Source organism: Catharus ustulatus, chromosome 4 (assembly GCF_009819885.2).
Source record: "Catharus ustulatus isolate bCatUst1 chromosome 4, bCatUst1.pri.v2, whole genome shotgun sequence".
NCBI lineage: Eukaryota > Metazoa > Chordata > Aves > Passeriformes > Turdidae > Catharus > Catharus ustulatus.
Genome location: NC_046224.1, coordinates 64,378,601 through 64,396,270, shown reverse-complemented (window position 1 = coordinate 64,396,270; position 17,670 = coordinate 64,378,601). Strand labels below are relative to the sequence as shown.

The 17,670-nt window shown below is 39.7% G+C and overlaps 2 protein-coding genes across 9 annotated transcripts in view; one reads left to right on the top strand and one right to left on the bottom strand.

Moving 5' to 3' along the window:
• Positions 1–12,235, top strand: part of PPARA (peroxisome proliferator activated receptor alpha) — a 55,960-nt gene extending 43,725 nt beyond the window's left edge. For 5 of the 6 annotated variants that reach the window (XM_033057130.1, XM_033057129.1, XM_033057128.1 and 2 more), the window contains 3 exons: positions 1,452–1,654; positions 4,412–4,859; positions 5,036–12,235. In XM_033057130.1, coding sequence (XP_032913021.1) covers positions 1,452–1,654; positions 4,412–4,859; positions 5,036–5,283 — 899 coding nt within the window. In that variant the 3' untranslated portion in view covers positions 5,284–12,235. The remainder of the gene's footprint in view (positions 1–1,451; positions 1,655–4,411; positions 4,860–5,035) is intronic. The other variant, XM_033057132.1, reaches the window with a different exon arrangement.
• CDPF1 (cysteine rich DPF motif domain containing 1) overlaps positions 1–17,670 on the bottom strand; it is a 31,569-nt gene that overhangs the window by 1,746 nt on the left and 12,153 nt on the right. For 2 of the 3 annotated variants that reach the window (XR_004417628.1, XM_033057133.1), the window contains one exon: positions 14,565–15,341. The exons of the other annotated variant lie outside the window; for it this stretch is intronic. Coding sequence is in view for 1 of the 2 variants with exons in the window: in XM_033057133.1 (XP_032913024.1) it covers positions 15,198–15,341 (144 nt within the window). In the remaining variant the exon portion in view is untranslated. Of the gene's footprint in view, positions 1–14,564; positions 15,342–17,670 lie in introns of those variants that run through there. 3 annotated transcript variants of the gene reach the window in all.

Genomic DNA, 17,670 nt, shown 5'->3' with positions numbered 1-17,670 from the left:
TCTGGTTCTGCAGAAGCCTGGCTCTCCTGCGGTAAGCCTTGACTGAGATTGAGGTCCATTGGGAGAAGGTTGGTAGTCTCTGCAAGACTGGGGATAACCATCCTCCAAAAGTGTGCTGGACAACAAAGTGACATCCCAGGTTGGGAGCTGAGCAGGGAGCCATGCTAGCTGGCAGGAATTGACATCCATGTGAAGCTGTTTCATCCTACTAAAACCTCTGTGGCCACCTGTGCTCCAGTTGAAGGGAATAGCCACAATTTGATTGCAGCAAACATGGGAGGCAGCAGGGAAAAGGGATGACTGCCGACTTGCTGGCAGGAAAAGCACTGCAACTAAATTTACACCTGTGATCTCAAAATTGTAAGTTTTAATTTAGAGCAGGTATTCTTCCACTTTTTCAACAGGCGTGGTGAGACTACCCATGCTTAAGGGGAAGAAAGCACCTAAGCCAGATTCTGAACAGGCTTTCCTTGTTGGACTTCCACTGAAGTCCACAGCCATATTTCAGATCATGCCTAGAGTCACCTCTTTATGTGATGAGAAGACCCCTGGGCATGTTGAAAGGCTAGTGGTGTTCATGCCTTGAATTGCTCAGTGTAGGCAGTTCAGCATCACTGGCTGGGTGCTGAAATGCAGTTCAAGCAGCTCACTGTATGAGCCATCTCAAACCCTTTCACACCTCCCAAGGGTAAAACGGGGCTGGCTTAGCTTGAAACTGGAACTGAAACTGAGGAAGGATGTGGATGTGCCCATGAATAGCAAGACCACTTGCCCAAAAACCAGGAGACCTCCATACCCAGAGGTGTTTCAGACTTGCATCTCCTGTCTCTTGGAAGAATATCCCAATGACTGGGTTGGATTTTCAGACTGTTCTCCTCTCCAATCTTGAAGGGCTAGTCTGTTGAGAAAGCAGTATGGAGTGTTTGTGGTAGAGGAGATTGTGTTGTCTAAAGCCTTTGAGCTGTAAATGCAGGTCTTTGGGCTGGTGTTCCCACTGGCAGTACAGATGAGTTGAATAAAGAGCTGGATGTCCCTGCAGGTCCTGGCCAGCAGTGACATTCAGGCCTGACTCCACTGCAGCTCTCCAGCTCATGTGTGTGCTTTCTGCCAAGCTCCTGTCATGAGTTTACTCAGTGTTTCAAGAGTTCCCATGGTGGACTTCGAGTCTCACATTGGGAGCTGTAGAACTCAGTAAGGAGAAAACAAAATACAAGTATATTTAGGTAATGTAGAAGGGAAAAGTAATGTGTTCTAGCTCACAGCAGATAGCACTTTGTGTTCTGAAACACCTGATTTCCTTCAGTTTATCATATTAGTCACTGTGTTGGGAAGGAGGCAATTTCTTCATCTCTACCTCAGACAGAAAAATCTTACTGCTCTAATCAGCAACAGTAAAAGGCTTAAGTTCTTGTATAATTTGTGTTTGTTTTACAATTATGTCTTCCCATCAGCAATACGTTTTGGACGAATGCCAAGGTCTGAGAAGGCCAAGCTCAAAGCAGAAATTCTGACAGGTGAAAATTATATAGAAGATTCAGAAATGGCAGATCTTAAATCACTTGCCAAAAGAATTCATGATGCCTACCTGAAAAACTTCAATATGAACAAAGTTAAAGCCAGAATCATCCTTGCAGGGAAAACCAATAACAATCCAGTAAGTACATATTCTGTTACTTTAAAGTAAAACTGACAGACACGTGATTGTAATAATTTGCTAGACTCTTCAGCAAATATTTTAGAAAATAAATATCATGGTAATACAGATGTGAACTATTCAAAGCAAATATCTATGGTTGGTTTTAACTACTATCAGAATAGTAAGAAGCTTTAGGAAAATCAGGTGGTTATCTTGTAAGTGGAAACTCATAAGCCTAAATGATTGTTCTTAATAAAAAATGAAGTGATATCTGAATACCTCTTGATATGGGGAGAACGGTATAAAATTATTTTCCTATTATGACTGTGAAAAAAAATAGGTATTTCTGTTACAAATGCTAATAGGTACTATTAGCTTGTAGGATGTACAGGTGCTCTGCTTGGCTTTTGTTTTAATCAGAATAATATAGCAGGAGGGGAAAGAAAACTTGAGTTTGTAATTTTTTGTTTACAGTGCTGGCCATTTCCTCACCCAGCCTTCCTGGTCCTTTCTGTATGGTTCCTTTGAAAGGCAGAAGCAAGCAAGGTTGTGAAGACACATATGCTGTAGAAGTTATTTTTCTTTCAGGATAATTTAGCCAAGGTCTGCCTAATTTGATCAAATGCCTTTTGTTTGGTAGCACATGGGAGGGAGAGTATAACTGATGTAAGGACTCGCTTGTTTCACTTTATGCATCTTTATTTAAGCTCTGCTGTGATTTTTGTTACTTTTATATAGAATTTAAGTATCTTATTTTATCAGCAACTTGTTTCAGTAAAAATTTGCAGGGAAGAAACTTTATATATGCCAGAATGAAAACCGTATAAGTGTGGGGATGAGTGTTATCAAAATTGTAAGCAAGCTGTCTTCTGCATTATGGAATTTGGCATATAATAGTCAAGTCTAGCTAAGCCTACAGTTTTCTGCATTAGAAGAGGGACACATGAATTATCCCAGTCTTTTCCATTGCACTAAAGAGGCATGCACAGGCTTAAACATTTTAGGAGTACAGGCTGACATGAGCCTGCAGTAAATACCACCTTTAGCTGCTCATTGCAGTAAATCAATTTTGTGCCTGTGTCAGGACCATAAGCCAGAACGTGTCACATGTGCAGGGATGGATCCTAGAGCACTTAGTGCCAGTTCTTGTATTTGAATGTGTGTGGCCACAGCCAGGGGACTGACCAGCCAACAGTGACCAGCACACACGTGCCCACATGAATATGTACATAAAAATTAATGAAGAATCAGCCCATGGATGTTGCAAATAGGCTATTATCACTTTTTTTCCATATGCAGGGAAGAGCAAAGGTGTTTTAGGCTATTTCATCACCTCTTAAGAAAACAAACATTTTCATTTTCTTTCGACTTTTCAACAGAAAAACAAATCTTAAAAGTAGGGGGGGTTTGGTTGTAATTAGCAACTCACCTGTTTCAGAACTGTGCATTAACAGCTGATTTCAGTGAATCCTAATTTTTGGCACCACTACAATTAGTTTCAGGATGAATGAGCATTTTTCATGATGAAATGGTGTAATTTTTTAATTTAGCTCCCAAGTCTTTAGCAATACTGCTTTTCTGCATGCTGAAATGACGTTAATTTTTTTTTAAGTGCATAAGACAGTGCACATCTTTTACAGGTTTAGAGATGTGTTGTGTTTCTTGCTTTGTCACTTTCCACTCATGTCCACTTTCCCATGTAAAATTCTGCTGTGTGTAACTGTGCTGGAGTTACACGGAATTAGAGTTAGATTAATGTGCAGCAGCCATAAACATTTAAAAATAAAAACCCCTAGGAACCTGACCTGTTGGACAATTTTCTGAATGAAACAAGTGAATCCTATGACTTCCTGACAGAACACTATGAGTTCCCCATGCTGTTTAATCTGAGATGAGCAAGGCAACACGAGAAGGGTGCTTGGAGCTAAGTTTCTGTTCAAGACCAGCTGCTCTGGGTTTGCTAGGCTGTGAAGCACTGGGGTTTGTTGTTTTTCTTTAGTGAATTGTTCTTCGTTTTGGTTGTTGATCTGCAGATATGCATCAAAATATTTCTGAGTTCTGATTGTTCTTAAGAAAGTCTGAATGCTGCTTTTGATGTGATGTTTTAAGAGAGTGGCTCATCTGTTTGTAAAGCATGTACCTTTTGAAAGGGGATTATGGAATAGACTTTGTGTTTGGCATTCTACTGGGATTCTCTGTTTAGAAATGACTCAGCACCAACTGCAGTTAGAAAGTTGGGACAACTGGGACATTGTCTGTGAAAATCTGATAATAAAACACAAGAGTAGTGCAGGGTTCACATTCTTATGCAAATATGCTGCCCTATGTATTGAGATGGCTGTCTGTATTCCCCCTGGGGTACTTCAAAAAGCATCATGGTGTGCATCAAGTGTAGTTAGTTTAGGAATCAGTAGGAGTGTAGGCAGGATAAACTGGACTTCTGGAGAAGGTAATAAAAGTCTTTTTGCTGTGCATACCAAGCACAGGGGTGCTGGAGCTTCGCTGTAACTATTAGATAAAACTGAATAAAAGATACACCATACATCTTTGCATTTGACTATTTGCATTGCTGTTTGCAGAGCAGACTTGTTAGGTATTGCATTTTGTCATACACTGTTTGTCTTGATGAGAAGTCTAAAAGAACTCAGGGTTTATTGACAGTTGAGTTCTGATTAGCATGGAAATTAAAGTTTATCAAAATTCTTATTCTTTAGGAAGAAAACTATTAAATAACCATTATTTAGTGACTGAACTAGTGGGTTTTTTTCTCTGTAGCCATTTGTTATACATGATATGGATACCTTATGTATGGCAGAGAAGACCCTGGTGGCAAAACTGGTAGCCAATGGGATTCAGAACAAGGAAGCAGAAGTTCGAATCTTCCACTGCTGCCAGTGTACATCTGTGGAGACTGTCACAGAACTCACGGAATTTGCCAAATCCATCCCAGGCTTCTCCAACTTGGACTTAAACGATCAGGTGACACTACTGAAGTATGGGGTGTATGAAGCCATATTTGCAATGTTGGCCTCTGTGATGAACAAGGACGGGATGCTGGTGGCCTATGGGAATGGATTTATAACCCGGGAGTTCCTGAAAAGCCTGAGAAAGCCATTCTGTGATATAATGGAGCCAAAATTTGATTTTGCAATGAAATTCAATGCGCTGGATTTGGATGATAGCGATATATCCCTTTTTGTTGCTGCCATTATTTGCTGCGGAGGTAAGCATTACATATTTGTTCTCTAAGGTAGTAAATTCTAATATTCCCCTCTCATGAATTAAAAATTTTAATGGAAAAGCTTCTATCCTCTGGAAGATTCAATTCTACCACTAACTACACTTTGAGGAATCATTATAAACTTATGACCTGTATTCTTTTGCTTGTTTTGAGAACAGATCGTCCTGGTCTTGTAAATGTAGGACACATTGAAAAAATGCAGGAGAGCATTGTTCATGTACTGAAACTTCACTTGCAAAACAACCATCCTGACGACACGTTCCTCTTCCCAAAACTTCTCCAAAAAATGGCTGACCTCCGACAGCTGGTCACAGAGCATGCTCAGCTTGTTCAGATAATCAAGAAGACTGAATCTGATGCACATTTACACCCTTTACTACAGGAAATCTACAGGGATATGTATTAAGGATTTTTAGTATTTTTTCCACAATATTTAAAGACAGAGAAATACAGATGGGAGCAAAACTACTTGTACAGTTACATGCAGTTCACTCAGCCCAGAGCAGAAAAAATCTAAAACTGGGGAACTGAAGTGTTACACTTCTTTTGGTTTGGGATCTTTTGTCTTCTTTTGAAAAAGTGCTGCATAAAAATACTGGTCAGAGTGCTCAATGAAGTGTCTTACAATGGTTCTTTTATTTGGAAATTTGAAGATTGGTAAGGAATACATATTTGTATAATAAATCAGAATGTTAAGTAACAGAAATGAACAAAATTGTATTTTCTCTTGGCTTAGTCATTTTAGTATTAAGATAACAAATTCAGCACCTTCCTTCCAGGTAACTGCACAATCAGAAAGATGATGCACTTTTGACTAATGGTAATTACTGAGAACCAGCTAACACATTTTCTTAAAGCATTCAGTCTAGGCTGGATATTACTGGATATTACTGTCCATATACTTCTAAAAATTTGGAAAGATCTTTGATCCATTGCTGCTTTAATTCCATGAAATTACGTACAGCTTCATCTAGTGTTACGTTGGCATACTTAGGGTTAGCATGTTTAAAAGATGGTTCTCTTATGGAATCAAGCAAAATCCAAAGAGTTATCTTAAATACAGCAGAGATGCTCCAACAGGTGTGTCTTGAAGAGTAAACATGATAAACTGATGGGACGTTTTTGTTTCAAAAGTCTTTTAAGGAAATGTTAAAATAACACTTATATTGTATACCCTGCATTTTTGTAGAACTTGTAATAGCTCAGGATGCAGTTTTGACATAAAAATATTATTTTGAATTAGCAAGAGTTTTGGAGAGACTGAAAAATCTGATCCTACCCCAGGGAAAAAAAAAAAAAAAAACCACAAAAAAAAAACTTTTAAACTTTCCAGCAGTGATTCTTCACTCTACTGCAAAGGAATGATTGGATAGGAAAGGCACCAGCTTCCTTTAAGTGTCTTGGCAGTATAGTTGTTAGGACCTGTTTACTCTTCTGATGAATACACTGCTTAATTTTGGATATATTTCTATACCTTCTTTGGCCTCATTGATAGAAGTATTTGGTACTTGTTTTCACCAGATTTTGTCTGTGTGGATAAGGTGACAATAATATCAAGAGCAGTGCTTGCATGTGTCAGACTCTGTCATAGTACGAAAGGCAGCACAGATGAGAGTAGGTTTATCATGATTCTAGGAGTAAACTGATTTTTAGAACAACACTTTCTGTGCTCCTGGTGCAAAATAAGCCACAAGGAAATGGCTTCCTGACTTTGCCACTTCGTGGGTTCTTTTCTCAGAGAGCTGCCCAGAACTGCCGGCTGCATGCAAGGCACTCTGCTGTTTCTCTTTCGTTTCTTTGATATGGTAAATTCACATAATTACCTCCTAATTTTACTTTCTGTTTCACAATAATGAGGTCTCAGGAGCAATCCCAGCATTTTCACTACAGTTAAGCTTTCAGTGGCACAGGAGGATAATTTGTACTTGTTTTGTTGTGGCACATTTGAACACACCAGAATCTTCACTGCAAGGATTGAGTGATGAAGTAACAACATCACACTGTCGTTCCTATTTCAGAGACATTGCTTGTTTCTGTCCAGACCCACAGGCACACCTGGACGCTGGAAAAATTGCAGGTTTAAAAGCAACTTGGGGTTTATCTGAGCAATGATTGTGGCACAAGTTATAGATAAATATAGATATGTTTAGTGTAAAATATTGAAGCACAGGCCTCAAATTTGGTGACCATTTAGGGCAGGATAGAAACAGTAACTGCATGTGCACAAAACTTGCCTTCCCTTCCCTGTTGCCAGCAGGAAGAACAGGCCTCAAACACTCAGAGAGGAATGTTGGTCTTGCCAGGAATTCTCAGATGAGAAATGGGCTGCCTTTTGTGTCCCAGAGCAGCACACAGTGTGCCCTCAGAAACAAAGGATTTTAGGAATGCTGCTGCTTTATTCTCCCAGCCAACCCTATTTCACTGAGGAATTGTGGGGTTTAGGCTGTGGAAATAATTGATCTGCAATATTGCTGATGCAAAAAGTTATCAAAATACCAGCCATTCTGGAATGATGTTCTGAAACTGTGGGAACCAACTTTTAGTTTATCTTCTAAAAAAAAAAAAAATGAGTAACTTGAATTTTTTTCCCCCCAAAGCTCAGATCTTTGCAAAGGGCACATTTCAAAGTTGTATTCCATAGTCTAGGTGTACTGTAGGTTATCAGGAAAATCAGACACAGTCAGTGTGCATAACTATTTTTCCAGCACTTGTTCTCAAAAGTGGCTAAAACACTTTAGTACCACTTAAAAACATGGAAAATTAATAATAAATACTTAAACTCTCAACAAAGCTATAAAGAATTGCAAATAGAGTAACTCAGTTAAAGACATAGCATTTTATTTTTCTGTTTTAGCAGCTGCTTGTGACAAGATCCTGTTATTAGAATGAGAAAAGTGCATAATTTTTTTAATTTTAAAACCAATACATTTTTAACTACTTCCTTGGACGTTAAAAGTTTAATTTCTGTTTTAAATTAAATTGCAGACCCTTAATGAGAAAAGAAAAAAAATTAAAGAGAACACATCTCTGAATTACAGAAATATGAACAAGATGTTAACACAGCCTAAAATTCTGGATGGATTCCACTGCACATTCCCACAGTCACTTCAAAGAGTGGGACAGGGCAGACAATTCCTTTCCTGAGAATTAATGAGCAAAAGAACTTCTCATTTCTACTTTATGTTTTTAAGGAGTTACATTTGCTCCTTCAGGAGGTGAGTACAGCAGGTTTTGGGCAAGGAGATTTTAAAGTTACTCTGTTTATGTGGATTTTTTTTAAAAAATTGGAAACCAAACTAGTCTCAGATCTATTTCTGATCTATTGTTTCAGCATCTCCCCTATGTGCAGATAAACTAATACTTTAAAATAACCCATCTGTGGAGGGAAGAAAAGTGATCAGATTTTAGGAGTTAAATGGTATTAAAGATTTAGTGGCTCATCAGGTAATCAGTTTGGATCTGATTCTTGCCAACATAACTCATTTTACTGTCATAGCATGGAAGAATTCTGGTTAGCAACCAGGCCCCATAAACAGCTTAAGGCAAGAGACAGCAGATGCACAGAGGAAGGTCCTGGGAAACAATGGTAAGACTTACTTAAGTTTTCAGCAAACCTAGAGATTACTCGTTTTGAGCATTGTTTGGGGGGGAGAAATATTTATTTATTTTTTTATTCTGGTGCCCTAGGTACTTTTTGTCAAAGGGTAAGGGGAGAAGAAAAGGAAGGTTTTGTGCCAAGCATTAGAGAAATCTGATATTCATTCTTCTCTCCTCCTTAAATATTTCCTTTAAAACTGTTTTTAAAAAGTTTGTTACTTTGTACCTTCCCAAATTTCCGATCCCACTTTTGCTTTAAACACAAACTGACACCTGATAGGAGAGTTTCCACTTATGGAAACTGCATCTTTCGTTGCATTTAAAGAAACCGTGTTTTGCGTTAATTGCCATTTCCATGTGCCTTTGTGCTTTGGTTCCAGCAGCTGCTGCCGAGCTGAAGTGCTGCCAGAGAGCAGAGTTTTGCATTATTCCTGCCCCACGCAGATCTTGGAAATACCAGCAGTTGCACTAAGCCCATTCTCATGAGAGAGCTGGCACAAGGCTGCACATCAAAGAGCTTATAATAAGCATCTAAACATTTGTTTGTTTATTCAAACTGCTGAAACTTGGGGAGATTTATTCATCACGAGAGCTGGGTCACATACGATTGAGTTTGAATTTCCTCCTTATTCCTGATGGAAAGCCTGGACAAGCTTAGGCCCATCTGAGGCAGAGCAGCTGGGGGATATCCTGCTGTGGCTGCAGAGGAACAGTTTCAGTCTCTCCTGAAAAGCTCCCTGTGACTTAGCTGAGAATCTGCAACTGCATTTGACAAATGCATTTGCAGCTGTCGTGGTACTGTTTAAGCATAAGGTCTTACAAATAATGGTCCCTCTCAGAAACCCCTCATCCTTTAGGAAGTGTTGGAATGTAAGGTGGAGCATGGTATCTGTGCTTGCTTATGTCCCAAGTGCTTTCCTGATAATCAGTTGCATATTGTTTTTGTATTTAGGTTTAATCAGCTTTATTATCCTTCTTTTACTGGAGATTTAAATTATATGTGGGTTTGAGATGAGATTATTGATATGTAATGTGTCGTGGGATTTTTTTAAAATTTAATGTAATAGCATTTCTTCCTGTTTCAGTTTATAAAATACAAGAATATAATTGCAAGGTATAAACTTTCACTAAATTAATTACAGAGGTGCTTAAAGAAAAATGTGTAAATTATTTAATTTAAATATTTGTTACATACTTTATCTTGTGAACCCTTTGTACAGTGAGGAAGTATTTACTTTTATGGGCTAAGGATGAAGGGGCTGATGTCAAAGAAAATTGCTATTTATTCCTGTCTGGTCTTTTATTGCTGTATCATTTGTGAAGAGCTATCACAAGTTCTTCAAAGTTATCAGTGTTTGGTGTTGACAATTATAACAAAACTTTAAAATATATTTTCACATAGAGCACAGACTTCCTTTTATTTAATTTTAATAAAAACAAGTCTAGTTGAGGAATAGCTGCAATCCCAAAATCGAGGTTTTAACTCAAGTTCACCAATAGGAAAAATAGTGTGTAGAACTGATTTCATCTTTGTTTTGCAGCATAGTAGCTCATTTTCCTTTGGAAAGAGCTAAAAAGAAGCTGCATTTGGTTCGTGCACTACTGCTAGTGTTTTCTGAGGAGCTGACTTGTGGCTCACTGGGAATAACAACATGTACTCAGGATTATTCCCTGCCACCTGCCCTGAGGCCAGCCTGCTGCTTTTATAGATGTATTTCAAACATGATTTGGCAGCGCAAAACAAGATGTTGAAATGGCATTATTGGCTTCCCTACAGGAGGGTTCCTGTGGGATTTTAAATAGAATTCAGAGTCTGCTCGTAGGGATTCTGTGTCTGGTGCATGCAGGTGTGACAGTCTGTGCCTACAGCATCCAGCTAAGGAAATCTGATACAGGGATGAAGGTACCTTTCAAAGGTTTCTACTTTTTATTTTGCCGTATGAATCACCAAACACAGTAGCTATCACGAGCACAATCTATTACAAATGTTCTAGCTATCATTTGTACTTAGTGCTTTTTATTTGTAACATATAACATTTTATTTCCTCAAATTGCTGCAGCTTGGCATTTTCACTTCATCAGTGTCACCACACAAGTATGTTGTCTCCTAAGGTGTTTGTGTCATGTTTGCATAAGCTGTGCTGCACTTCCCTGTGCTAACCTGCAGCCACTTCCTTCACACTGTCACTTCTCATGGCACAAACCAACTGTGTAACTGAGCCCACCCTAAGGAAGGCTGTTTACTCCTTTATTTTTTCCATTGTGCTCACAGGTTTTTAAAATCTTTTTCTGCTTTGGAAGCTGGGGTGTTTTTTAGCTTGAGCTCCTTTATTGTGTCAGATTCCATTGTTGTGGATGTTTCGTAATGGAATTCCTGTTGCAAGGACCTCGATTTCAGATGAGCTGCCTCTGCCAGGGGATAGGCAGCATGCACAAGAGATGGATCTGATTACAGGCTGGACCTTAAATAAGGACTGCAAGATCACGCACGAGGTAGTTGAAGTAGTAGTAGTAGTATTTTGATGTGTTTTCTCAGGTTGGATATGCAGGTAATCCCTATTGTGGTAAAGGCACCAGCCTTATTCTCAATGGCAGGAGTTTATGGCGTTCTTTCCACTTGAAAGAAAAAGATTGGCAGGACGGGGAGGTCCTGAGCCGCTGAAATGCCGGCGGCACAGCAGTGCTGTGTTGCACTCGGGGTGTGTAGGAGTGCAGTGTCCCAGGAGCCTGTGTGGGATGTGCTGCCGAGCTGGGAGCGAGTCACCCCGGCCCTCCTGCAGGGGACTCACTCGCCAGCAGCCAGCCCTGCTCGCCCCGGCCCATCCAGGGGCTGGCACGGCTCATTCCCGCACAGAACAGCTCTCCCTATGGAGTCACTGTGCCTCGGCCCTTCGCTGCTATCGATGTGCTCCAGAACCCCCTCTGAGTGCTTTGACAGAGTCTGGTTTAGCAGCTTCTCTGGGAGCTGCCTCCCGTGCAGCTCCTGCTGCTCCACAGCTCTTACAAAGAGTTGCTCAGAATTTTCTCTAGGAATGCGGCATCACAGCTTAAGCGCCCTGGGATGCTGAAGCCCTCCGGCACATCTTAAATGGTTTGTTATCTGGTAGGACATAAAAAAAGCACTGTGTTGTTAATGTTGCCAAACCCTTTTCAGTAGAGCTAACAAGTGTTTCATTTAATCAAGATACCAATATTAAAGAGAAAACAAAACAGCTTATTGTTCCCAGTCATCTGCTTTTTAGGAGGTTTTGGGTTCATTTTACTACAGTAAATACAGAATGTAGAACGAGCAGACATTTCCTGCAAGGAGTAGTCAAACCTAATTCGCATGGAATGCTTGTTTCCCAGTAAAAACCGCTAATTCGAGCCAAGTTCCCAAGTTTCCTTCTATTAGAACAATGCAAATGACACTTCCAAGGACGAATGGATGCCCTGGTCTTGCAGGGATTTTTAGGAAAGACAACGTATCTTGCACTTGTGAATGTTAAAATCACATCTAGCTACTTACAATGACACATTCTCAAACGTTACCAGCCTACTGATCTAGGATGAAAAAACTTGAACTAAACATTTTTTTTCTTTTTTACATTCTGATTTTTTCCACTTTCTTTAAAAATAAGATGTTGAATTCACGGTGTTTTTATAGAGACTGGTAGGAACCTCTGTGCTTTAATCCTTTCAGACTGAATGTAAACCAACTTAATTTGAAACACAGTTTTGCCTTAATGGTTTTAAAAAAATAAAGTATTTTTAAAAGTGAATTTAATGACTTGTGCTTATCTTTTATCTCCAGGAAAGGAACTCACTGCAATGTGACATTCAAAAGGCAGCATATTTGAAGCATCTTAAAGTACTGATGCTTTGCTCTGCATTGTCAGACACCTTTTGAAGCAGGAGTGGGTGTGTAACATACTCAGAGACATTGCATATACATTTATCTCTATATATTACCTAAGTTTGGTGCTGACCCACCATCCAGCTGTGGTCTTTCATATTATCATGGGTTGTATGGCTGGTTTGAGACATCCATGGAATTCAACAAGTGCACTTCTGTGTGAAGGGCAGCACTGACTAATTCAATGAGCACATCTTCAATTAAATCAGTCAGGGAAGTATGTCACAGGTAGCTGTTTTCCGTCCAGAATCTGGGGATATTTTAAGCTGGTAAGAAGGTGCTGAAGTGAAAATTACAACAGAGGAAAAAGATATGAGTTTCTTCATCAGCTGTGCTCAGGAGCATGGAAGATCTGATGTCGAGCAGCAGAAAGTACTTGGAGACCCCAGTGAAAATCACCTGTAAAGGCTGTGCATCCATGAAGAGCAGGAAAGGTTGGGCATGGTATCATTCAGGCTGTGAAATCACATATATGCCAAAATATGATGATACTGAGACCATAATGCTCATGTTCAGTGGGAATACAAGAATGTGGAATACATAAGTTCTAACAGCTGGGCACAGATAATAATCCATTGTCATTCCAGGAAATACCAAGTGGCACATAGGGCAGTCTCCTTTCCGTCAAGCATAGACCAGAGATGCCAGAACACAGCTGCTGTCCCTCTGTGGTACCTGCTGGCTTTTCTGCACCTACCAGGTCTTCACAGCCAGGTAACTTGAATCAGAGGCATCCCTGACTTGGTTTTTCCCTCTGTACAATAAATAACTGAGCTGTACGGAGCCAAATTAAATATTCTGTAGTTCTGCTCTGAGGTTCTGCTCCCTTTTAATACTGAGTCTTCTCCCCCTGCAGTTCAACGTAGCAAGTACTTAAAGGCATGGCAATTTCTGAGGGCTTTAAATGACTCCTCAGTCATATCATAAAGGGAAATAAGGGAAATATAATGGTTATGGATAAATGGCATAACTGCATTTGTCTTAAAAAGGTACAGAGGAAGCTGAACAGGAGGGATAACAGGTCAGAGAGATGAGATCCCATTCTCACTGACATGGGAACTGCACTAGGCAGGCTTTTAAAATCTGTTTTTAAGAGTACAATCTGTCATGAACAATGGGAAATCCAGAAAAAAAAATTTTCAAGTGTGATTGCTGGTATAAACATATCCTGTGACCTCACATAACCATGTTGCTTTAGCAGCTTGCTTGTAAGACTACAATTCCAAGGTGGGAAAGTGCTCTCTTCAGTTGTGGGTTTAGCACAGGACATGCCTTTGGTGTTTATACAGAGCAGACACAGACACTCCACAGCTTTTAAACAGTGCTCCTAACATGAAACTGAAATATAATACCAACCTTACATAAGTTTAGTATCACTTTCCCTCAAAGTGTAGTCTTTTGCAAAAAGGAATCTGAAATGTTGCCTCCTAACATGGATTTTTTTCCCCACAATTAGAGATATATATATTTTATTTAAGACGGCATTTAGGGCTTGAAAAAGCTACTAATAGGTCTGTTATTTCTCCTCCAGTCACTGCAAGAAATTTCAGTCCTGAACAGAGGGCACCAATATACTAAGTTCAGAAAGCAGAAAGATTTTAGCGTACTTAAATGCCCTAAACAACTCATTGAAATAATCTTGATTTCTTTTAACAGACACATGTTCATTCTTTTAAAATTGCAGATTTTTGATGTTGTCCTGTTACAAATTATATGGGTGGAAGAGTTAGAAAAAAGAGATGTTAACTAAGGCACTGACAGGTTCTGAAGCAACGACCAACAATAACTCGACTAAAAAAAGGTGATTTTGTGATTAGGGAGCATTCTAGATGTATCCTTAAGGCATGTGACTCTGGTTTTGCATAAAAGCCACCTAAATCTTAAGACAGTCAAAACAGATACCTGAAGAAGCTAATTTTTGAGCTAAACAAATTGCTGCCTTACATAGAACCTTTTTATCTTTTTTTGCCTGAAACTGTTTCTGACATCTCTATTACAACTGCAGTTTATTTGTCCGATTCAGGAAAGAATTGAGTGTACTAATGGAACTTTTCTATCTCCAGATTATCTGCTTTGAAAGCCAAAAGGAAGTCATCTTTATTGTAAAGCATAAGCCAAATGTATTCATGGTCCTCTCCAGTTGCTGTGCTGACATGGACTGGAAGGTTAAGTAAAAAGTGACTGCAAGTGCAAGGGACTTGTAAATACTTTTATTGATTGCAGAAGCACCAACCTTCAGAATCTCAAGTCTCAATGCTGTGATAACATTAAGATTACCATACTGAAAAATGTAGGTATTATGTTTATGACATTTTCTCGCAGCACTTTCATTTTAGACTTGAAAATTAAGCTTTAAAATCCCTGCCTAATGCAATCTTATCAGGACAGCACTGCCAGATTAACAATGGGTGTACACTGACTTTCTTGGGTATATACTGAATTAAGCCAGATCAGTCTGTTTCGGAATTTCATAACACTGTAGGAGTATCAAGAACAACAGCACAAAGCACTAAAATAGCAAATGTGAAAATCTGGATGTGGTTCCTATGCTCTGTGCTGTTTGGTTTCTTAGTGCAAGCATTTCACATGGTGACAGCAGGCTCATCTGCCTTCCTTTCTGGCTCCTCAGCACCTCAGAGACGCTCCCTGGCGCAGCCGGCGCTGCACGGGGATGTCTGAACCCACGCCAAGGGCAAGGCAATGTGCTGCTCTCTATAGTAGTAGTGAGCTGATGAAGGTCACTTCTTTAAAAGGAGCAACATGATAGTCTCCAAGCAGAGAGAGGAGAAACCCCAGCCAAAGAACTCTCGCTCTTGGGCCTTCAAGATTTATGCTTTGTATCCGTTTTTTTTGCAGGATTTCTGCTGGGGCTTCCTTTTATCCATGTGTCCTTTTATTTCCAAAGGAAAGGCATTTAGGTTTTCCTTCACACAGGGGAGGCAGAAACTTTTGGAGTAGAACAGACTACAGTCCTGTAAAGAAAATAACATTACTAGCAGGATACACAATGGAAATGTTTACGTTCCAGTCGCATTGAACTACATTTATATTTAGAATTCTTCTAAAATTAATTCTTCTTCTTCTTCTTCTAGGCTAAAATATTCCATCAATTTAACTTTTTCTTACTCAATAATTCTAGTATCTGGTTAGAGCCAAAATAAAACCCCCATATGAACTGTCCCACTGCTTCTATTAAAGTGACCTTCACCAGCTCCCTGCTCCAGGCAATAGCAACACCCCTTCTTCAGCTGCCTCCTCCTTCCAGAACCATGCCTGGGTTTCCTGGCCTGCTCACTGAATTCCAACTGGAAGAGAAACTAATTAATGTATTATTCCTTTGCTCTGCAGTGAGACTTGACATCCCGGGTTCTCTTAATGTGCTGATCACCAAATTCCAAATAGGATTTCATGGGTAAGCTGGAATTGGTGTTGCTGATGGATTATTCTTGGGGATTTAAGAATGAATAAAGACATCAGTTTAGATAGAACTGGACATCTTCTGGGGAGAAATGGATTCCCTGGGTCTTACCTAAATAGCAAAGTTTTCCTCTGCCATGGTCATTTGCAGCTGACCTTTCTCTGGGAGCTAGGCCTGGCCATTCCTGTGTTCCTCTCCTTGCTTTTGTTTCTTATGTCACTATCTGGGCTTTAGCAGCAGATTCAGCTGATAATTATATCAAAATAACAATCAGCCTGCTTCCATGTGACTTGAAAGCTTGAGGAACAACTTCTCTTCATCTATTGTCCTTTTCTGTGTTGACTGCCAGGCCCCTTAATTTTCAGGAATGAGTGTGAGGCCTTAGCCTCTGGAAAGCCCTGAAAGTAGATTTCAGTTGCACAACCTCCAGAGCCTATTGTTTTTTGTCTCTTGGTATCCTTAATATGTTAATCTTCCAGTTTAAAAGGGGAGATTAAAGTTGGCCTGGCTATTGTTGCTTGCATTGCCAAATGGCACACAGCCCCCCAGCTCCAAGGCTAGCTAGTGCAGATTTTGGCCAACAGGAGCTGGGGAAATCACGACTATGAACCACTGCACCCCTGAGCATGCACTCGTGGTCCTGCTCTCTTGGTCCTGGGATTTTCAGCCTAACTCTTCTTTCAATGCTCTATGAATTAAACTTACTATGTAGAGTCGAGCCCTTCTTTTAAACTCTTATCCTGATACAGTTCTGTATTTTATCAGATTATTCTTTAATGTATTTTCTCCCTTCCATGGCCAAGGTGGTGGTGGTGGGGGCATTTCAATTTCAAGCTGAGTAGTCCAATTCAGGCAAACCTGAGCTGCCAAAGCATGCTTCCATGGTTTATTTCTGTTTTGACATGAATCACGTCTGAAAGTAATATATATATATATATAGGGATGGTATCTTAACCACCATACGTAAAGGAAAGACTCTGCCCATCCACAGCCAGGACTGACCCCACATGACTGGAAGCTGAGTGGGAAGCAGCTGTGGTATTACATTTATCACTTAATACCTACACTCATGTCCAAGGTCAGTGCTCAGTCACCTTCTGCTGAGGTGAGCAATAAGGGTTCAAACTTCCTCCCTTTCCTCCTTTCTTCTCCAAAAGCTATCTTTTTTCCATGTCTTTAGAAAGTGTTGCAATAAAACAGAAGTAACTATTTTAAATTACTACTATGGTCAGATTATAAAATTTCCTCTCTCCTTTTCTGAAAGGGTAATAGGAAGAAGGGCACTCACCCTGCCCAAGAACTTTTAAAAGCATTTCTATTACCTTCCTTTTCGTGTGGTTTTGACATGCTTTAAGACATTACGGATAATCACTGGAATTATTCCCAGTTGGGTTGGAACTAATGGCACTTACCAAGGCACTCTGATAAAAGACTTGAGCAGGGTGATACAGGCTACAAAATGACTGAAGTAAATTAACTGAATGAAACTTCAGAGGATATTTGGAGATATTTAAGTTTATGAGCACTATACCGAACAGTTGCTAAGTCATGACTTCTATTGGCACAGCAACTGTAAGGAAATACACTTCAGCTAGCATGGGGTGTCTCATGAAAAGCCTAAAATCTGTCTCTCAAATTGATCCAAGAAAGTGTGATTTTCTTCAGCTTCAATTCCTATGTTTTAACACTTAGCTCAAGAGTGAACTGATATACTTGGGTCAAACACAAGCAGGAACCACAACCAATACAAAGATATTGTCCTAATTTTCTATTGCCTTGGATGGGTTTTTACTTCTCTGGAGTTTTAATTTTCCCTACATGAAGAGGAATAGTATGTGTTTACTTACTTTGTGGTGTGGGTGTTTAAAGCTCTAATTAAAATT